This window comes from Mercenaria mercenaria, chromosome 9 (assembly GCF_021730395.1).
Source record: "Mercenaria mercenaria strain notata chromosome 9, MADL_Memer_1, whole genome shotgun sequence".
In the NCBI taxonomy this organism is placed as follows: Eukaryota; Metazoa; Mollusca; class Bivalvia; order Venerida; family Veneridae; genus Mercenaria; species Mercenaria mercenaria.
Genome location: NC_069369.1, coordinates 69,547,501 through 69,566,230, shown reverse-complemented (window position 1 = coordinate 69,566,230; position 18,730 = coordinate 69,547,501). Strand labels below are relative to the sequence as shown.

Sequence of the window (18,730 nt, the reverse complement as noted above, 5' to 3'; positions counted from 1 at the left end):
CAGTTATTGCTCGGAAATGAAGTGTGACGTACGGACGGACGGACAGACGGACGGACGGACAGGGCAAAAACAATATGTCTCCTCGGGGAGACATAATAAACTCCCTGAAACTTGAACAAGACTTTAATCTTGACAAAAATTGTAACTACGAAAAAAGCTTTTGTATTGTGTACATATTCAGCTTTAAATAACAACGAGAGAATGAAACAGAAATTTTATTTGATATTTCATTTTGCAAATTTGGAAATAATTTTTTTCTGCCATTCATAAAAGAAGCAAAAGAGATGTTAACATAGTATGACTCCCATATACAAGTCCCAAACTGGGGCATAAAAAAACCTTGAACACCACATTTAAATAAAATTCCCCATTTACAAACCTCCAGTGGCCTCGATAATTTGTATGCAGTGTTTGGCTGTCATGGCAGCTGCTGGATGATGTGTTGGCGCACCGTCCTGCAACATAAACAGGCTTCCCTTCAACACAATACATACACCCTGCTGTGCTGTTCGCCGAATCTGTAATATAACATTTTATTACAATTCATTAACCACCAGACAATACTAGTCTAATTATGATGCACTACAAAAACTCCACACTTCTTGTTCATTAAGTTTTTCTTCTTTTCTGCAACTTTTTAGAATTTCTCTCCATTTTCAACTTCTAGTTTGAATATTCATTTACTTTTAACAAAATGGATACAAATTCCTTTTCCATTCAATACTTTCACTGACTTACAATATTTCAAATAAGTTCATTTTCAACATTTGTCACAGAATCAACCTGTTATGACCCTGTTATTTAAAATATACTAGAAAATTGTTTTCCTTCCCACTCAAATCTGACATAATCTATAAATGAAGATAAGTGATCTCTCTTTTTGAAAATATGCAAAAGGAAAAATTACCTTTGGTTTCTTGTGGGTTATGAAAGTCAGAAGACCTTTGTAGATTTGCTGGGTGGAGGAGTTGTTCCATATGGCTCGTTCTTGTGAACGTAACAGAAACGAGAGAGACGTTATCAACTGTAAACGAAGCATACATACTTCAATCAATACAGTATCTACACAGTAAATTTTACATCTAGGAAAAATTTAAAACAGTAATTGTACCGGTTATTAATCCATCAAATATAAGTATACTTATTTAAAATATTAACTTCATTTGATATTTGATGTTTGTACTGTTTTTGGGACATAAAATATTTCTTTTTGGTTTTAGAGTTTATGTCACAAGGCAACTCTAAAAGCTTATGACGGTTGAGGACCCCAGGTGCCCCTCCAATACCATGCATTATTTTTTGTCAAAGGTGGGCACCTGGATTAAACCACCAACCTGTCGTAAGCCAGCACATGAAGAATTCTACACCCAAAATAAGGTTTGGAACCCACATTGATGTAAAATACAAGGACAATGTCAATAAACTCACAGATTTCAGTAGAGAAGTGGCATCTTCATCAGCATATTGACCCATCAAGTCCAGTAAACACTTGGCCACCTCGGAAAACTTGCTTCTCAAAACAGGAACAGCAACTCTGTAAAACATACATACATTCATTGTGTATTTTAAATATGATGCAGTCATCTGAATACCTTATTTTACTACTTGTGACATCAATTTCATTTCTCTATCTCACCATACCTTATTACTGTTCTCATTTTATTCTTCAGAGAATGTAAGTAGTCAATGGCTGAAAACCCGGAACTTTCCACCAACAATCAACATAAAGCTAAATTGCGGACCATCTTGCAAAATCATATGATAATTGGAAAATATTACCTATAAACAGGCCAGGAGAAGAATTCTATAAGACATTGTCTTTCATTCTTATCCTTTTCTTAATATAATGTTAATTTGTTTTTGTAATTGTACAGGTATGTAACATACTCTTGGGAATAAATACGTTTAAATTAAACTAACAGGCCTGGGATTCAGTTAAAAAAAACAAGACGACTATGATGGTCCTGAATCGCTCACCTGTCCCCACATGACCCAATTTTGAACTGAGTATGACGTCGTTTTTTCTATTATTTGACATAGTGACCTAGTTTTTGAGCTCAGGTGACCCAGTTTTGAAACTGACCTAGATATCATCAAGATAAAAATTCTGACCAATTTTCATGAAGATCCATTGAAAAATATGGCCTCTAGAGAGGTCACAAGGTTTTTTATTATTTGACCTACTGACCTAGTTATTGAAGGCACATGACTCAGTTTTGAACTTGACCTAGATATCATCAAGGTGAACATTCTGATCAATTTTCATGAAGATCCATTCAAAAGTATGGCCTCTAGAGAGGTCAGAAGGTTTTTCTATTTTTAAACCTGACCTAGTTTTTGACCACAGTTGACCCAGTTTCGAATTTGACCTAGATATCATCAAGATTAACATTTAGACCAACTTTCATACAGATCCCATGAAAAATATGGCCTCTAGAGAGGTCACAAGGTTTTTTTATTATTTGACCTACTGACCTAGTTATTGAAGTCACGTGACCCAGTTTTGAACCTGACCTAGACATCATCAAGGTGAACATTCTGACCAATTTTCATGAAGATCCATTCAAAAGTATGGCCTCTAGAGAGGTCAAAAGATTTTTCTAATTTTAGACCTACTGACCTAGTTTTTGATCGCAGCTGACCTAGTTTCGAACTTGACCTAGATATTATCAAGATGAACATTCAGACCAACTTTCATACAGATCCCATGAAAAATATGGCCTCTAGAGAGGTAACAAGGTTTTCTTATTATTTGACCTACTGACCTAGTTTTTGAAGGCAAGTGACCCAATTTGGAACTTGACCTAGATATCATCAAGGTGAACATTCTGACTAACTTTCATGAAGATCCATTGAAAAGTATGGCCTCTAGAGCGGTCACAAGGTTTTTCTATTTTTAGACCTACTGACCTAGTTTTGGACCACACGTGACCCAGTTTCGATCTTGACCTACATATCATCAAGATGAACATTCTGACCAACTTTCATAAAGATCCCATAAAAAATGTGACCTCTAGAGTGGTCACAACCAAAAGTTTACGCATGGACAGACACACAGACGCACAGATGACGGATGCTGCGCGATCACAAAAGCTCACCTTGTCACTTTGTGACATGTGAGCTAAGAAAGCTTGAAAATCAACATTTTAACACCTGAAATGTCTTTTTCAATAGAGTTATATAGGGAAATTCTGGCAGTCAAATGCCTGAAATCAGGACCAGTCCTGAAAAACCCAGATCTGTATAAAGGAATACATTCAAATAAAAAAACACCTACAATTTGGTTATAAAGTTCTTGCACCTACTATCCATAAAAAATCTGATGTATCCATATTTGAGCCGCGCCATGAGAAAACCAACATAGTGCATCTGCGACCAGCATGGATCCAGACCAGCCTGCGCATCTGCGCAGTCTGGTCAGGATCCATGCTGTCCGCTTTCAAAGCCTTTTGCAATTAGAGAAACCGTTAGCGAACAGCATGGATCCTGACCAGCCTGCGCATCCTCTGGATCCATGCTGGTCACAAATGCACTATGTTGGTTTTCTCATGGTGCGGCTCATTTCTACTTTTGATAACCCTAATACTGTAGTCATTGCAAGCAATTTGCTACTACAGAAAGCAGTTTTAAACAACATCTTATACAACCCTGAACTGTAAACAACCTAGCCTTTGGCAAACCATGAGAACACTCAACCCTTGTTTTTTTTTTTCTTCTCTTCAATGAAGCCAAGGAAAAGTTTTTTTGCAAACAAGGTGCCGTAGTCAAGTATGGCACCTTGACCTACAATAACATACCTCTTTAAGACAAGTGAGAGAAGATATACAATAGCTGTAAGAGATTCAACACCTTCTGCACTCTCCAAGGCCGTCATCTGAAAAATATTAGTCACTGAAATACTGACTGAACTTCTATACTTAAATACAATCATCACAAGAGAGCTATGATGGCTCTAAATTGCGAACTTGAGTTTCACAACTCGACTGGTCACCTAAGGAATATTTCTGTGAAATTATTTCAAAATCAGACCTGTGGTTTCCAAAGATTTTTTAACTTCATATAGAGAAACTACCAGCCCCTAGCAGTCATGTTTTAGACAAATCAAAGTAACCTGAAGGAATCTGGTGGTGTAAACATTGCTGTGAAATTATGCTGAAACTGGGCCAGCAGTTGCAGAGTAGAACATCTTTGAATTTGTCCATATAGCCATAGATGGAAACGTGGCCCCACTCCCTGGCAGAAAAATGTTTTTAAACAAAACATGATTTGAAAGAATTTGGTAGAGGGTTACCTAAGGAACATTGCTATGTAATTATATTGAAATTGGAATACTGATTTCAGGAGAAGATTCTCAATGTATATATACAGTAAATGGGAAAACTAGCTCAAACTCCTAGCATCTTCGTTTATAAATAAAACATAATGATTTAAAGAATTTCGTAGCGGGACATTTATTTAATATTTGTGTGAAGTTGCTTGAAAATTAGGCCAGCAGTTTCTGAGAACATTTTTTTATTTTTTTCCTGAATTTTGCAGGGGTGACCTTGATTAGAAGGATTCAAAAAGAACACCACCGAAAAATCCCTTTGAAGTTTGGTTGAAACTTGCTTAGACCTTTTTATTTTAGACCTTCTTTCAAGCAGTGGTGGCCAATTCATGGATGACAGGCATCCGATGATTCTACAACCTCGCTAGTAATTGCATAACTTAATTTATTTTTCCATACTGAAATTATACAAAGAAAACAGCACTATATAATGAGAGCAACATACCTGAATCCTACAACAATTCTACAAATAACTGAAATATTTCTGCCATGAAACAGCTATCAAAATTAGAGACATGTTTTGTAGGCTTGCAAATGAAAGATATTGACCCTTGATGCTAATTTCTGACTTAATATAAATCAGACAAGCTTACAAAATGATTCAGACAGCCCTAAATCTGAAAAAAGAAATCGTACCAGTGCTGCAAAATATTCTGTCTCCGTCTCTTTACCACCTTCAGTCTTGATGACCTCTGTCACTGCAGCCAATACTGCCAGTATCTGTAAAAGGAGCAGTATAAGAATATGATAATTATAAATGATATTCACAAACATGATTAGTGAGATGAACATAGGCGTAGGAGCAAAGAGGGGCAGCATGCGCTTTAGCCTCCACCCCAACTTTCGGCCAAAAAATCTGACTTTTCTTAGAAGTAACAGTAGATTAATGGGGAAAAATGCCAACTGTAGAGAAAATGTAGATGTACTACTGAGAAGGATTTGATGCGATGTCTATTGTCAATAAGTGAGTAAGTGAGTTGGGTTTTACGACGAATCCACAAAAAATGGTCATATATCGCCGATATTGTCGATAAGAGGAAGGTTTTTTTTTTAGTTTTTTTTTACTTTTGTTTTCAGGGCTTTTCAGGTTGTCAAAAAATGTGTAGGGAAAGTATGGGTAGGTTCAGCTTGTCGCCAATCCCCGCAACTTTGAAATTGCTCCTATGCCAATGATGAAACCTCCTCACAAATATTATCATACAAGAGGCATTAACTATCTAATTTCTAATTCAAATTTTTCAACAGAAATTAAGCGATGACCATTATCAATATAATTACTAATATCACTCCAGATAAAATGACATTCAATTTATTTCTGCCCTGATCTTTAGGCAGTAACCTAACACAATACAATGTAGATATTGAAAAAAAATCTTCAAATATACAAGGAATTTTTGTGGTTAGTTAAACAAAGTTACCTCTTTATGTAATGCTGAGTTAGAGGACCAGTAACGATGAACTTTACTGAATGTAGCATTTGTACAGTCTGTCCAGTTTGTTGCCCACGTTTTAAATGTTCCCATTGTCTGCTGGTCAGAATCTGTAACCATGGATTCAGCATCATTCTCACCTTGAGATTTGTCATGTTTTGCCAGTGCATCAACTGTCAACACACTAGGCCCTGAAAATAGAAGGACCTTTCTTTAATGTTCATAGCCTTTACATCTCTCATTCACAAATACTGAGTGATCAAGCATTTTCAATGACAAAATTCAGACAAATGTATACGTTTACATGTGTGGCATGCCAGGCCGAGCTCTGTATTAAACAGTTTGCTATGGAATTCCTTAGGCCAGAGTTCTTTGATTTTTCGTTACTCAGACCCGCCGACCCTATTTTTCGTCATTTTCGAAAAAAATAAAAATTGAAATTTCAAAAATTTCAAAATTATTTTCGGCGACGATCGATGTTTTGCTGCATTCTGACGACGACGACAACGTCGATATTCGTCAGTGCATTATCCATCAGTGTCATATAGGCGCAATTTCCGCTCAAATGAAAGCGTCTCCTGTACGTAAACAAAAACTTGAGTGAAATTTAAGATTGTCTTTGAATGATTTATGCGCGATGGAAAAGCGGAATATTTGGTTTGTGATCTAGCATAGAGAATAAAACAACGAAAAACAAGTTCTGTAAAGGTTACGGTCAGTAACGGTGTCTCAAAATGTTAGAAAAACATAGATTTACCCGACGTAAATAACAACGGCAACATTGAATGTGAATTTGACATGCCTTTGGCAGTTATACATTTACATGAGAATGACGTATAGGAGCAACAAAGTGCTGCCAAAGGAGTCATCCGTTTCAGATTTTGGGTGTTTTTTTTAACCAGGAGGGAAAGGGGCCCAGGCCTGTGATTTGGAGCAAAAACAGCTTGGTGTTTGGGCAAAGGGGAATAAAAAACCTTATGTAAAGTCAGTTTTTGGGGAAAACTGCATAATTTAAAAGATATTTTCTGAGGGAAGGACCCTATTATGAAGGGGATAAAACCCTGTGATATGCTTATGAAGACATATATATATATATATTACAAGTTGCCTGATTGGAGGTATTTATCTATATATTCCATTGCATACAAATCCTTTTCAGGGAGCTATCTAGCTACTTATGCTTTCAGTCATTTTCTGACCATTGAATATAAAATAAAGTGTGGCCCGACTTTGAATCACGTGCCCCTGACCACTGGGATCGAGCCCCACTCAGGTCATCATGTGAAAAAGATATCCAGCTGGCTGACGGAAGGTAGGCCATTCTACAAAGGTGCCAATTCTTGCGAGATGATGCCCAGAGGTGATGCACCATTTAAGTCTGGAAAGTCACCATATGACCTATAAAATTGTGTCAGTGTGACTTATAACACAACAAATAAATATTAAAATGTATTAAATAAAGATCTTGGTCAGAAAAGTTTATGAATTAAAAATAAAAGTATGCACATGCTAAAAATGAAACCAGCCAATCAGACCATTGAAAATTGCTATTCAATCATCAATTTAATACTCGTCGGAGATGTTATAATTTTACTGCCTTTTTATTTTTATTTTTTTCCCTCCTCCTGTCAACATTTTTCTGCCAAAAATCCGAGTAACAAAATAATAAAAAACACTGGCCTTAACCTTTTGTGACCGAAGTATATATACAAATACAACACAATCAAACAGTAATATAAAAAGTAGGCAAAAAAAGACATAACATTAATAAGAAGGTATATAGCATGCCCATAAACAAAGAGATTGTTAATCTAACTTAATAATCGAAATATCGATGTATCGTCGATATTTGTCTTCCAATATATCAGTATCGTCGATATGCAAAAGACCCAGCTTTGAGTCTTTCAATCAAAAGACATTTTGTCTTTCGAATGAGACAATGTTTAGAATTATGTCTCTCAATCCAGAGGAAGTCTCTGACCTGTTTAATAAGGCTTTATCTATCCTGGAAAAAATATTAAACCCATGTAACAGGCCCGGTACAAACCTTTATCTTTTAGACTTCAACTGTGTAAATGACCTGCACAGATGACATACATATTTTATATTACACTGGCTAATGTTCTATTATTTGACTTCTAGTAAATGTCGTCTGCTGATACGAGGCATTTGATTGGAACGTGCATCGCTAGTAACCAATTATTATCACTTGTATGTCATCTTGTGCATGGTTGGTCAATTGCACATAAAGAAATTTACGAAGTTTTGTTTTGTAATGTGTTGCTTAGATACTATTGCTGCGACCAATGGAACAATTGTTACATCTTTTTACGCGGTAAAATGTGCATAAAATGTATAAACGATGACTGTTTGGGAGGGTTTTTTCTCTCGCTGCACAAGCGTCGAGTTCCCTCACTTGCTAACATGTAGGATTTATACACTGTTAATATGTACATTGTAAATTAGTTGGGATAAGACACAGGTTGAATATTAAATGTGATATCTACTTTTGAATTGTTGATTCACTTCAAGGTCTGAACTTTATTCCCGAGTCGGATTCGAACCCCGTACTCGTATTTCTCTTACCAACCGAATTTGTCCCCTAAACCCCGGCTTAGGAAGGCGGTGCCCGTTACACCCATAAAAACAAGTGACCGAGTACTGCAGTGGCAATATGTGTACAGTACAGACAAAAACAATATACCATCAGTTTTATTGAAAAATCTGTTCCTTGCAGCTTCTCTAAACGTCTTCTTTTCTGGATTAGATGTCGAACTATGACCTTTCTTCCATCTTTTGGCCTTTCCTTTGTGTAGTTTCGGGAGCCTGTTTGTTTTGGTTTTACTTCCCATTATTTTTTCAGTTCTAACGACTCAAAATCATTGACTTTTCTCTTTTCTCTAACCTAAAAAAGTTGAAAATATAAACATGTGCAATTTTCCCCGGAAGTTGACTATCGGATGTCTCTCCTAATCCCCGTACCTTACCCGTACCGTGAACAGGTGACAGGCGGAAATGTACGGAAACCGAAATCTATATTCATAATAAATGTATTAAATGATTAAACGGCAGATTTCTTAATTTTGGGATTATATGTGTTGTAGATCTGCAGTATTTTTAATTTCATAGTGGGAGGTATTGGTAACTATTAGAATTTTTAACATACATATCTAATTTATGGCAGCTATATCCTGGATTAGACCTTCCTGCTATAGACTATAAGTGCAACATGCAAACGGCGTTAACTCTTTCCCTGCTAAATTTCTATAATGAAATTGGCCGTCTTTCAATTTGGACAGTACCATTACTGTTAAAAGGAGTGATTACCAAAAAGATACTGACCAAATAGCGAATAGTACAGATCTTGATCAGACTGCACGGATGTGCAGGCGGTTAATTATCTACACTGGTCGCAAAGGCAGGATCAATTCTGTCATGCATGATAAGAGTTAACATTAATTAATTATATGTTAGTTTTATGAAAGCTTAAAAAATGGAAATATCTTTACTTGGGATTTTGTTTAAATATTTTTAACACGACAGTCTATTTCAATTATTTATTTTTAGAATGTTTCTTATTTATTTCAAATAATCCAGGATTTAATTAAACACAATTGTTAAGTGTTATGTTATATGATATCTGAATCAATGCTAACGTTACATGCAATGTCGATATTTAAAAGAGTGAGAAGCACACGAGGTACTATATATCTGTGCAGTAGATTGTTTGACAATATTATTGCGCGGAGGTTGGTTAAAGGAATGAAAGAGTCTTTCTCTGTTCTGGAACGTGCGATGATTTTTACTGATATCTACGGAAAATAAATCTTTTATCCTGTATATCATCATACATAAAGTATTTTGACGTAACGTAAGTTTGAAAGTGTATTCTCGCATGAAAAAACTACTTTTTCTCTGGGTACGCCCATGTATTAACGGGAGAAAAATCGTTTATTTCCAATATATATAGCTAAACTTTTGAGTAATTATCCAACTGTCAAAGTGTAATATATAAAGGACAGCGGATAATCCCTTAGTTAGGACCCAAAATGGTGCAGTGGATAGAGCACATGATTTAAAATTGATCATTAAATAAAATAGACGGACTTGCTGTGGTTCGAATCCTGCATGCGACTTAATAAATATTACTTTTTTTTTTTTTTAATCTTTTCTTCTTTTATAACTATATACTAACTTGAGAGTGTAAATGGGAGAATCTTTATGTAATGCAGATTTTTCAGTAAAATGCTTTCGTTTACATTTGTATCCACGTGGACAGTCTTGTGTATATGTAATAACTCCATTCTTTTCCTCTTCAAACTCATCCACAATTATTTGATTGACGCTAGACACCATTAATTGCTTTTCCCTTCACGTACATTGAACAGACACTAGATTGGGATCAAAATGTCGCGAAAGGAAAATGGTAGTCGCATAATGGCGGATTCAAATAATCCTCAGTCGTTTTTGCTCTGTAGAGCTCTTTCCCTTAATTACATTGCATGTTTTGCTGAAATCGCAAAAGAGTATTGTGGACATAATTGAGTAATGTAACGTTCCTTTGGCTTTATATTAATTTGAAATATGCATGATATTCCAAAAACGTTGTATGCGATAATTAAAGTAAACCAGAATACGGGGAGTCCTGGCTAAAATTATATAAAGTTGGTGTTTTAGCTTCCTTCTGGCTTTTTGGATTTCATTCAGAATGTGATGAGCAAGTGCCTGTGAACTGTTGATTAGTTAAGGATTTCACGTATGCGTTGACACAATAGACAGGAAATGGCCGAACGTTTCTCTTATATCTCGTCTATAATTGACAGTGTCTGAAACGCCATTTTGCCATTGTCCACTCACTTGAGCGGTTTTTTATTGCTTGGTTCCGTCCATTACCTTCAACATGAAGGCACTTTCGTGTAGCTACTCGTTGCTTTTGAGCGATGAACAGTATTTTATAAGCACTACTTCTTTGCCACCGTCGAGCCATAGTTATTCCATTTTGCCAAATTAAATAAGTGTAAATTAACTCTGAACGTTTAAATTGATATCCTTAGCTTTAAGGTAACACACAAACAAAGTAGAAAGAAAGAAAAAATATATAGAAATAAAACGTAGTCACCACAACAGAATCGAACCCGGGTCTCTTGTTTTGAAGGCGAGAACGCTAACCACTCGGCCACTTAGCCCGTTCTATTTATAGATTTCGATTGGTCTAATTTCCAATATTTATAGCTAATCTTTTGAGTAATTATCCAATTGTTAAAGTGTATTAATCATTAGGGTCAAAATGGCGCGAAAAGAAAATGGTAGTCACGTAATGGCGGATTCAAATAATCCTCAGTCGTTTTTGCTCTGTAGGGCTATTTCCCTTAATTTCGTTGCACGTGTGCTGAAATCGCAAAACAGTATTTGGGACATAATTTAGTAATGTAACATTCCTCTGGTTTGATTTTGAAATACTAGTATGCATGATATTGCAAAAATGTCGTATGCGATAAATAAAGTAAAGCAGAAACGGCGAGTCCTGGCTATTATATAAAGTTGGTGTTTTAGCTCACCCTCTGGCTTTTTCGTTTTCCTTCAGAATGTGATGGGCTGCTACCTGTGAACTCTTGAAGAGTTAAAAATTTCACGTATGCGTTGACAAAATAGACAGGAAATAGCCGAACATTTCTCCTATATCTCGTCTATAATTGACAGAGTCTGCAACGCCATTTCGCCTCCGTCTGCTCACTTGAGCCATAGTTTATTGCCTGATTCCGTCCATTACCTTCAACATGAAGGCACTTTCATGAAGCTAGTGATGGACAGTATTTTATAAGCACTACTTCATCCCACCGTCGGGCAATAGTCATTCCATTTTGCCAAATTAAATAAGTGTAAATTATCTCTGAACGTTTGAATTAATATCATAAGCTTTAAGGTAACGCATGAACAAAGTAGAAATAAATAAATAAATATAAAAATAAAACGTAGTCACCACAGCAGAATCGAACACGGGTCTCTTGATTTGAAGGCGAGAACGCTAACCACTCGACCAAGGAGCTCATTCTATTTATAGATTTCGCTTGGTCAAAATTTCCAATATTTATAGCTAAACTTTTGAGTAATTATCTAATTGTCAAAGTGTAATATATAAAGGACAGCGGATTATCCCCAAGTTAGGACCCAAAATGGTTCAGTGGATAGAACACATGATTTAAAATTAATCATTAGATAAAATGGACGGACGCTGTGGTTCGAATCCTGCATGTGACTTAATAAAATTATTTTTTTTATATCATTTTCCACTTTTATAACTATATACTAATTTGAGAGTGTAAATGGGAGAATCTGTATGCAATGCAGATTTTTTTTCAATAAGATGCAAATGCTTTCGGTTACAATTGTATTCATGTGGACAGCCTTGTGTATATGTAATAACTCCATTGTTTTTCCTCTTCAACTTCATCCAGAATTATTTAATTGACGCTAGACACCATTAATTGCTTTTTCCTTCACGTACATTGAACAGACACTAGATAGGGGTCAAAATGGCGCGAAAAGGAAATTTATTTATTTGGGTTTTACGGCGCACCAACACAGTATAGGTTATATGGCGCCAAACAGGACTACAAATCTTGGTTTCACATCTCAATTAAATCGAAATAAAAACATGAGATATGGAAACGAAATGGTAGTCGCATAATGGCGGATTCAAATAATCAGTAGTCGTTTTTGCTCTGTAGAGCTATTTCCCTTAATTTCATTGCATGTTTTGCTGAAATTGCAACAGTATTTGGGACATAGTTGAGTAATGTAACGTTCCTTTGGATTGATTTTGAAACTTTATGCTATGGATAGGCAATTCATACAAGTATTCGTGGTGCAAGTACTTAATACAAATTATTTTTGACAAATGATTTCTGTTTTAACCAAAATCGGTAACCAGTGGCGTAAACAATTTTGGCACACACACCACTGACTTTCAAGATCTGATAAACATGCAACAGCAACAACAAAACCAAATTGTATTCATGATTTTATTTCAGTAATAACATTATTTCTTACACAGGAATGTGAATTTGTTGCCAGTAGGTATACAAACAAAAACAGATGCAAATATGCAAAAGAAACAAATAAGATTTTTTTCTGTAATACTAACAACAAAAATACATACATATCAATTTTATCACAGATTGAATATAAATTGGACAGGGTTCTAGTAAATATAATAGGGTTATTATAACAGTAGCTTGATCTGGGATGCAGTATTCGGCTCGGGTGGATTTTGCCAGATCGGATCTCACGAGGCGCGCAAGTGCCGAGTGTGATCCGACCTTGCAAAATCCACGAGAGCAGAATACAAAGTCCCAGATCAAGCTACTGTTATAATGACCCTTTTATTATATACCTTTACCATTTTGATTCTTGTTTTGTTTTTGAACAAAATCTTCAATGCTTATCGATATTAAATTGAACTTAGTGATGTTTTAGGTGCGCTATTTATATAACTGAATCAGGACATGCATATTAATAAAAATAGTCCGGCAGCATACAATACGGAAGGTACAATACGGAATTTAAAAGGTACAATACGGAATTTTTGTCTGTCTGTTCATATTTAATTGTGAAATACAAGCCGATTTATTACAGAATTGATATAGGTATATAATAAAAAGATATCTATATATATCTCTAAGTAATAGTTTATAAACTGGACGGATAGAGATTTGCAAAAAAACATGATGTGAAAAAGAAACAATGTTCTTTTACATAATAAATTCATTTGATTCATATTAAATCGTTTTAAGCCAAATCAATTTCGAGTTTAAGTAAAACTCTCATAAACTAATTCGGATATTGCTGTATCATAATCCACTACAGCATGTTAATGTGAATAATTGGCAATATGTTGACAATATAACATTCCAATAAACCCCATTGTAAGTGAATTATATCAAATGTATTAAACATGTATAATGTAGTTTATTTTGCAAATGACTTGAGAGTCATTTCAAAGAGATATCTAGCTTTCTGGTGGCCTCTAAGTGATTTTAAACAGAATCCTTTTAAATGAACTTGAGCATGGTTCATCCACGGATACTACAGATAAAACTTGGTGAAGAATGACAGCCAGTGTGTGTTCAGTATTTTTTTTCTGGTAAACTGAATGTGCCTTATTGAGCAGACGAAATTTGTTTGTCCCAGTCAGTCTCTCAAAATCTTTCCTGACAGAAATTAATTTGTCTGCTTCACAGCTAAAAAATTCTCATACATCAATTTTTTGACATTTCGGCAATATCAACCATGTCATATAAATAATTTGATCAAATTCCCGCTTTTCTGTCTTTCATACTTTCAGGCTGGAGTGTTAGGAGAAAGAGCAGTTTATTTTCCCCACCGTGTAGCTTTATTGCCAAATTTTGTATTCAAAGAAATAATCATAAAGCACATACACAACATCAGCACATACTCACTTTCAGATTTAGTTAAAATGTTTTAAATGAGGTCGTTTTTTTTTCCAGACGGAAGTATCATAAATTGCAACAACATTATTCTAACTGATTGAAAAATAAACCTCTTCAACAGATTTCACACCATATATCACATAAGCACAATAAATGTAGTGTTTTTGTAGGAAAACAGTTGAGTCCAGTATACTAGTGTTCCACCTGTACAAGAGCAGGGAAAGTTCTCATACGGAGACGTTCAACTTCCGCTCGTAACACAGCCACTTCCTGTGCTTGTGCTTTAGCCAGATCCACAAGTTTCCGCCGCTGAACAATCTCCTGGTACCGTTTTTCTGATCCAGCATCGGAACGACGGTCAGCTGTAAAAGATAGATGAAAATATTTATCCTCATTATGAAAATTTTAAGTTAAATTCTACACTGTAATACACTTTAATTTAAGAGAGCGAAAATGGTGAAATATTGTAAACAAGTTACACGCACTTTTTTGTAGTTCTTTTTGTTGTGCTTTACACCAAAATTTTACAGCAGTATAGAAAATGCAAAGGGGCTCATTCATAGCATAGCGATAGGAGAGAGGGGTCTGGAACATTACCAACTTGGAAACAGCAGAATATTCAAGTAGAATGTTATCATATTTCTTTGATCTTACCATTGACTTGTTCTATATGTCTCCTCTTATGTACTGATACATTCAGACATTCAAACTTACCATTTATTTGTTTTATATATTTTCTCTCATGTACTGATACATTAAGATCTTTAAACATACCATTGACTTGTTCTATATGTCTCCTCTCATGTAGTGCTACATTAAGATCTTTAAACTTACCATTGACTTGTTCTATATGTCTCCTCTCATGTAGTGCTACATTAAGATCTTTAAACTTACCATTGACTTGTTCTATATGTCTCCTCTCATGTAGTGCTACATTAAGATCTGTAAACTTACCATTGACTTGTTATATATGTCTCCTCTGATGTGCTGCTACATTAAGATCTGTAAACTTACCATTGACTTGTTCTATATGTCTCCTCTCTTGTAGTGCTACATTAAGATCTGTAAACTTACCATTGACTTGTTCTATATGTCTCCTCTCATGTAGTGCTACATTAAGATCTGTAAACTTAACATTGACTTGTTATATATGTCTCCTCTGATGTAGTGCTACATTAAGATCTGTAAACATACCATTGACTTGTTCTATATGTCTCCTCTCTTGTAGTGCTACATTAAGATCTGTAAACTTACCATTGACTTGTTCTATATGTCTCCTCTCATGTACTGATACATTCAGACATTCAAACTTACCATTTATTTGTTTTATATATTTTCTCTCATGTACTGATACATTAAGATCTTTGATCTTACCATTGACTTGTTCTATATGTCTCCTCTTATGTACTGATACATTCAGACATTCAAACTTACCATTTATTTGTTTTATATATTTTCTCTCATGTACTGATACATTAAGATCTTTAAACATACCATTGACTTGTTCTATATGTCTCCTCTCATGTAGTGCTACATTAAGATCTTTAAACTTACCATTGACTTGTTCTATATGTCTCCTCTCATGTAGTGCTACATTAAGATCTGTAAACATACCATTGACTTGTTATATATGTCTCCTCTCATGTAGTGCTACATTAAGATCTGTAAACTTAACATTGACTTGTTATATATGTCTCCTCTGATGTGCTGCTACATTAAGATCTGTAAACTTACCATTGACTTGTTCTATATGTCTCCTCTCATGTAGTGCTACATTAAGATCTGTAAACATACCATTGACTTGTTCTATATGTCTCCTCTCATGTAGTGCTACATTAAGATCTGTAAACTTACCATTGACTTGTTCTATATGTCTCCTCTCATGTAGTGCTACATTAAGATCTGTAAACTTACCATTGACTTGTTCTATATGTCTCCTCTCATGTACTGATACATTTAGATCTGTAAACTTATCATTGACTTGTTCTATATGTCTCCTCTCATGTAGTGCTACATTAAGATCTGTAAACTTAACATTGACTTGTTATATATGTCTCCTCTGATGTGCTGCTACATTAAGATCTGTAAACTTACCATTGACTTGTTCTATATGTCTCCTCTCATGTAGTGCTACATTAAGATCTGTAAACTTACCATTGACTTGTTATATATGTCTCCTCTGATGTAGTGCTACATTAAGATCTGTAAACATACCATTGACTTGTTATATATGTCTCCTCTCATGTGCTGATACATTTAGATCTGTAAACTTATCATTGACTTGTTCTATATGTCTCCTCTCATGTAGTGCTACATTAAGATCTGTAAACTTACCATTGACTTGTTATATATGTCTCCTCTGATGTGCTGCTACATTAAGATCTGTAAACTTACCATTGACTTGTTCTATATGTCTCCTCTCATGTAGTGCTACATTAAGATCTGTAAACTTACCATTGACTTGTTATATATTTCTCCTCTGATGTGCTGCTACATTAAGATCTGTAAACTTACCATTGACTTGTTATATATGTCTCCTCTGATGTGCTGCTACATTAAGATCTGTAAACTTATCATTGACTTGTTCTATATGTCTCCTCTCATGTAGTGCTACATTAAGATCTGTAAACATACCATTGACTTGTTCTATATGTCTCCTCTCATGTAGTGCTACATTAAGATCTGTAAACTTACCATTGACTTGTTCTATATGTCTCCTCTCATGTACTGATACATTAAGATCTTCCAATTCCTTAAGGAGCTGTTCATTGTCATTCTCTTTCTGTTTAATTGTTCTTTCTAAATCTCTCAGACTTTTGTTTTTATCATCTAAAGTCTTCTCATGAATCTGAAAAAACACAGGATTTATACATAAATAACCTTTACCCAGCTAAGTTTCTAAAATAGACTGGTCCATCACTCAGTTTGGACAGTATCACTTATTATTCAAAGGGGTTTTCACTGAAAATTTATTGACTGAATAGCAAACAGTGCAGACCATGATCAGGCTACAAGGATGTGCAAGCTGATCTTGGTCTGCACTGGTCACAAAGGCAAAATTACTTGCCGCCAGCAGGCTAAATGTTGAATGTGAAATCATTAAACCTGTCAAAATTGGTTTATCTTAAACTCAAATCAGTACATGCACTTTGTTCAAGGGATATTTGGTGGTACAGGAGTGGAACATCTGACTTCTAACCCTAAGGTGTCAGGTTTGAATACATGTAAGGGCAGACTTTGACAGCTGGCTTTGTGCAATGCTTGATGCATGCACAGGAAATAATCTGAAATCTAGAAATAATCATCAACCACTGATAAATCTGCTCTACAACCCATGTAAAAGTAATACGTTTACACTAAATTTCATTTCACAAAGATATACATTTATCTGCTAATATTCTACCCCAGTCATGATTTTGTTTTCATCACATATCATTATGTAACAAATATCAACATCTATATATATACCCATATATGTAATTCAATTTAACACTGATAAGTGTAAAACTTCATCAGCAAAAAGAAAGATAAGTACTGCTTACCCTTTTCTGTTGTAATATAGTAAGTTCCAATTTTCCAACTTCCTCTGATTTTCTGCCCTCATAATCCGGTGAGTTGAGGAACTGTAAAAATATGGCAATCAAAGTTAATCAATCACACATGGAGTGAACATCAAATTTTTCATGACATAACTCCGACAATCATCATATATATCAGAGCGGCAAAGTAACTGGATTAAACTAGAAGAGTTGGCTTTTTTCATTTGTTTTTTCCTCATGGCAATTTGTCGATGCCAAGAGAATACCCCAATTTTGTGGATTTCTTGTCCAATGCTAAAAAGTGAAAACAAATAAAACAATCACCAATAATTTATAGTGTAAATAAAAACGTGGATCACCGACATATTCACAACTCAGCAGTGTCGCAACTGCTGTAAGATTAACACTCTTACAATATCTAAAGGTTTTTGGAGACTGTTAAAGTCTCCCAATACTTTGGACTCAGTGTTGTTTTATTTCCTGGTCCTCTGGAATCACAGAGTACTAGTCAATGGTTATAAATCACAGAGGTCTGTTTAAGCCAGTACTAGGAGGCATGAGGGGTGTAAAAAATCATTACCTCTCATGACTGACAATCAAACTGAATCTTAAAAAGTTTTTAACTTACTAACAAACGTTTTGTTACACTTATGTAGTATTATCTTTGAACTCCCTTTACCACATTTTTGTGGACATAATTCCGGATAACTAGGCCATTTCTGGTCAACAGACTAATTACTTACTAATTGTATTTCACGAGTGACTTTCATGAACTGTACGTCTTTCATTTTATTTTGTAAATCTTCAATCACCATCAACATTTTCTTATGCTCCCTGAAAAACCAAACAACTTAAAGATGAAATATACTCACAAGATAAAATATACTCTCAATAAATGCACAGAAAAAAATCAAAAGAACTTATTTTAAATTTGAATGCATGACATAAAATAAAGCAAAGCCTAAGTGAATAACATGTCCAGCA

General features: G+C 35.0%; 2 protein-coding genes across 15 annotated transcripts in view; both read right to left on the bottom strand.

Annotated features, from left to right (window-relative positions):
- The window catches only part of LOC123547392 (RRP12-like protein), a 47,135-nt gene extending 38,407 nt beyond the window's left edge, over positions 1 to 8,728 (bottom strand). Inside the window, exons 1-7 of the mRNA XM_045334464.2 lie at positions 8,462 to 8,728; positions 5,746 to 5,948; positions 4,964 to 5,047; positions 3,798 to 3,874; positions 1,429 to 1,534; positions 908 to 1,024; positions 380 to 518 (exon numbers count right to left, since the gene is read on the bottom strand). Coding sequence (XP_045190399.2) covers positions 380 to 518; positions 908 to 1,024; positions 1,429 to 1,534; positions 3,798 to 3,874; positions 4,964 to 5,047; positions 5,746 to 5,948; positions 8,462 to 8,609 — 874 coding nt within the window. The 5' untranslated portion in view covers positions 8,610 to 8,728. The remainder of the gene's footprint in view (positions 1 to 379; positions 519 to 907; positions 1,025 to 1,428; positions 1,535 to 3,797; positions 3,875 to 4,963; positions 5,048 to 5,745; positions 5,949 to 8,461) is intronic.
- A 4,037-nt stretch (positions 8,729 to 12,765) lies between these two features.
- LOC123547389 (cilia- and flagella-associated protein 43-like) overlaps positions 12,766 to 18,730 on the bottom strand; it is a 64,971-nt gene continuing 59,006 nt past the window's right edge. For all 14 annotated transcript variants that reach the window (XM_045334452.2, XM_045334454.2, XM_045334453.2 and 11 more), the window contains 4 exons: positions 18,490 to 18,580; positions 17,750 to 17,830; positions 16,902 to 17,055; positions 12,766 to 14,569 (listed from right to left, as the gene is read on the bottom strand). In XM_045334452.2, the coding sequence (XP_045190387.2) occupies positions 14,400 to 14,569; positions 16,902 to 17,055; positions 17,750 to 17,830; positions 18,490 to 18,580 (496 nt within the window). In that variant the 3' untranslated portion in view covers positions 12,766 to 14,399. The remainder of the gene's footprint in view (positions 14,570 to 16,901; positions 17,056 to 17,749; positions 17,831 to 18,489; positions 18,581 to 18,730) is intronic.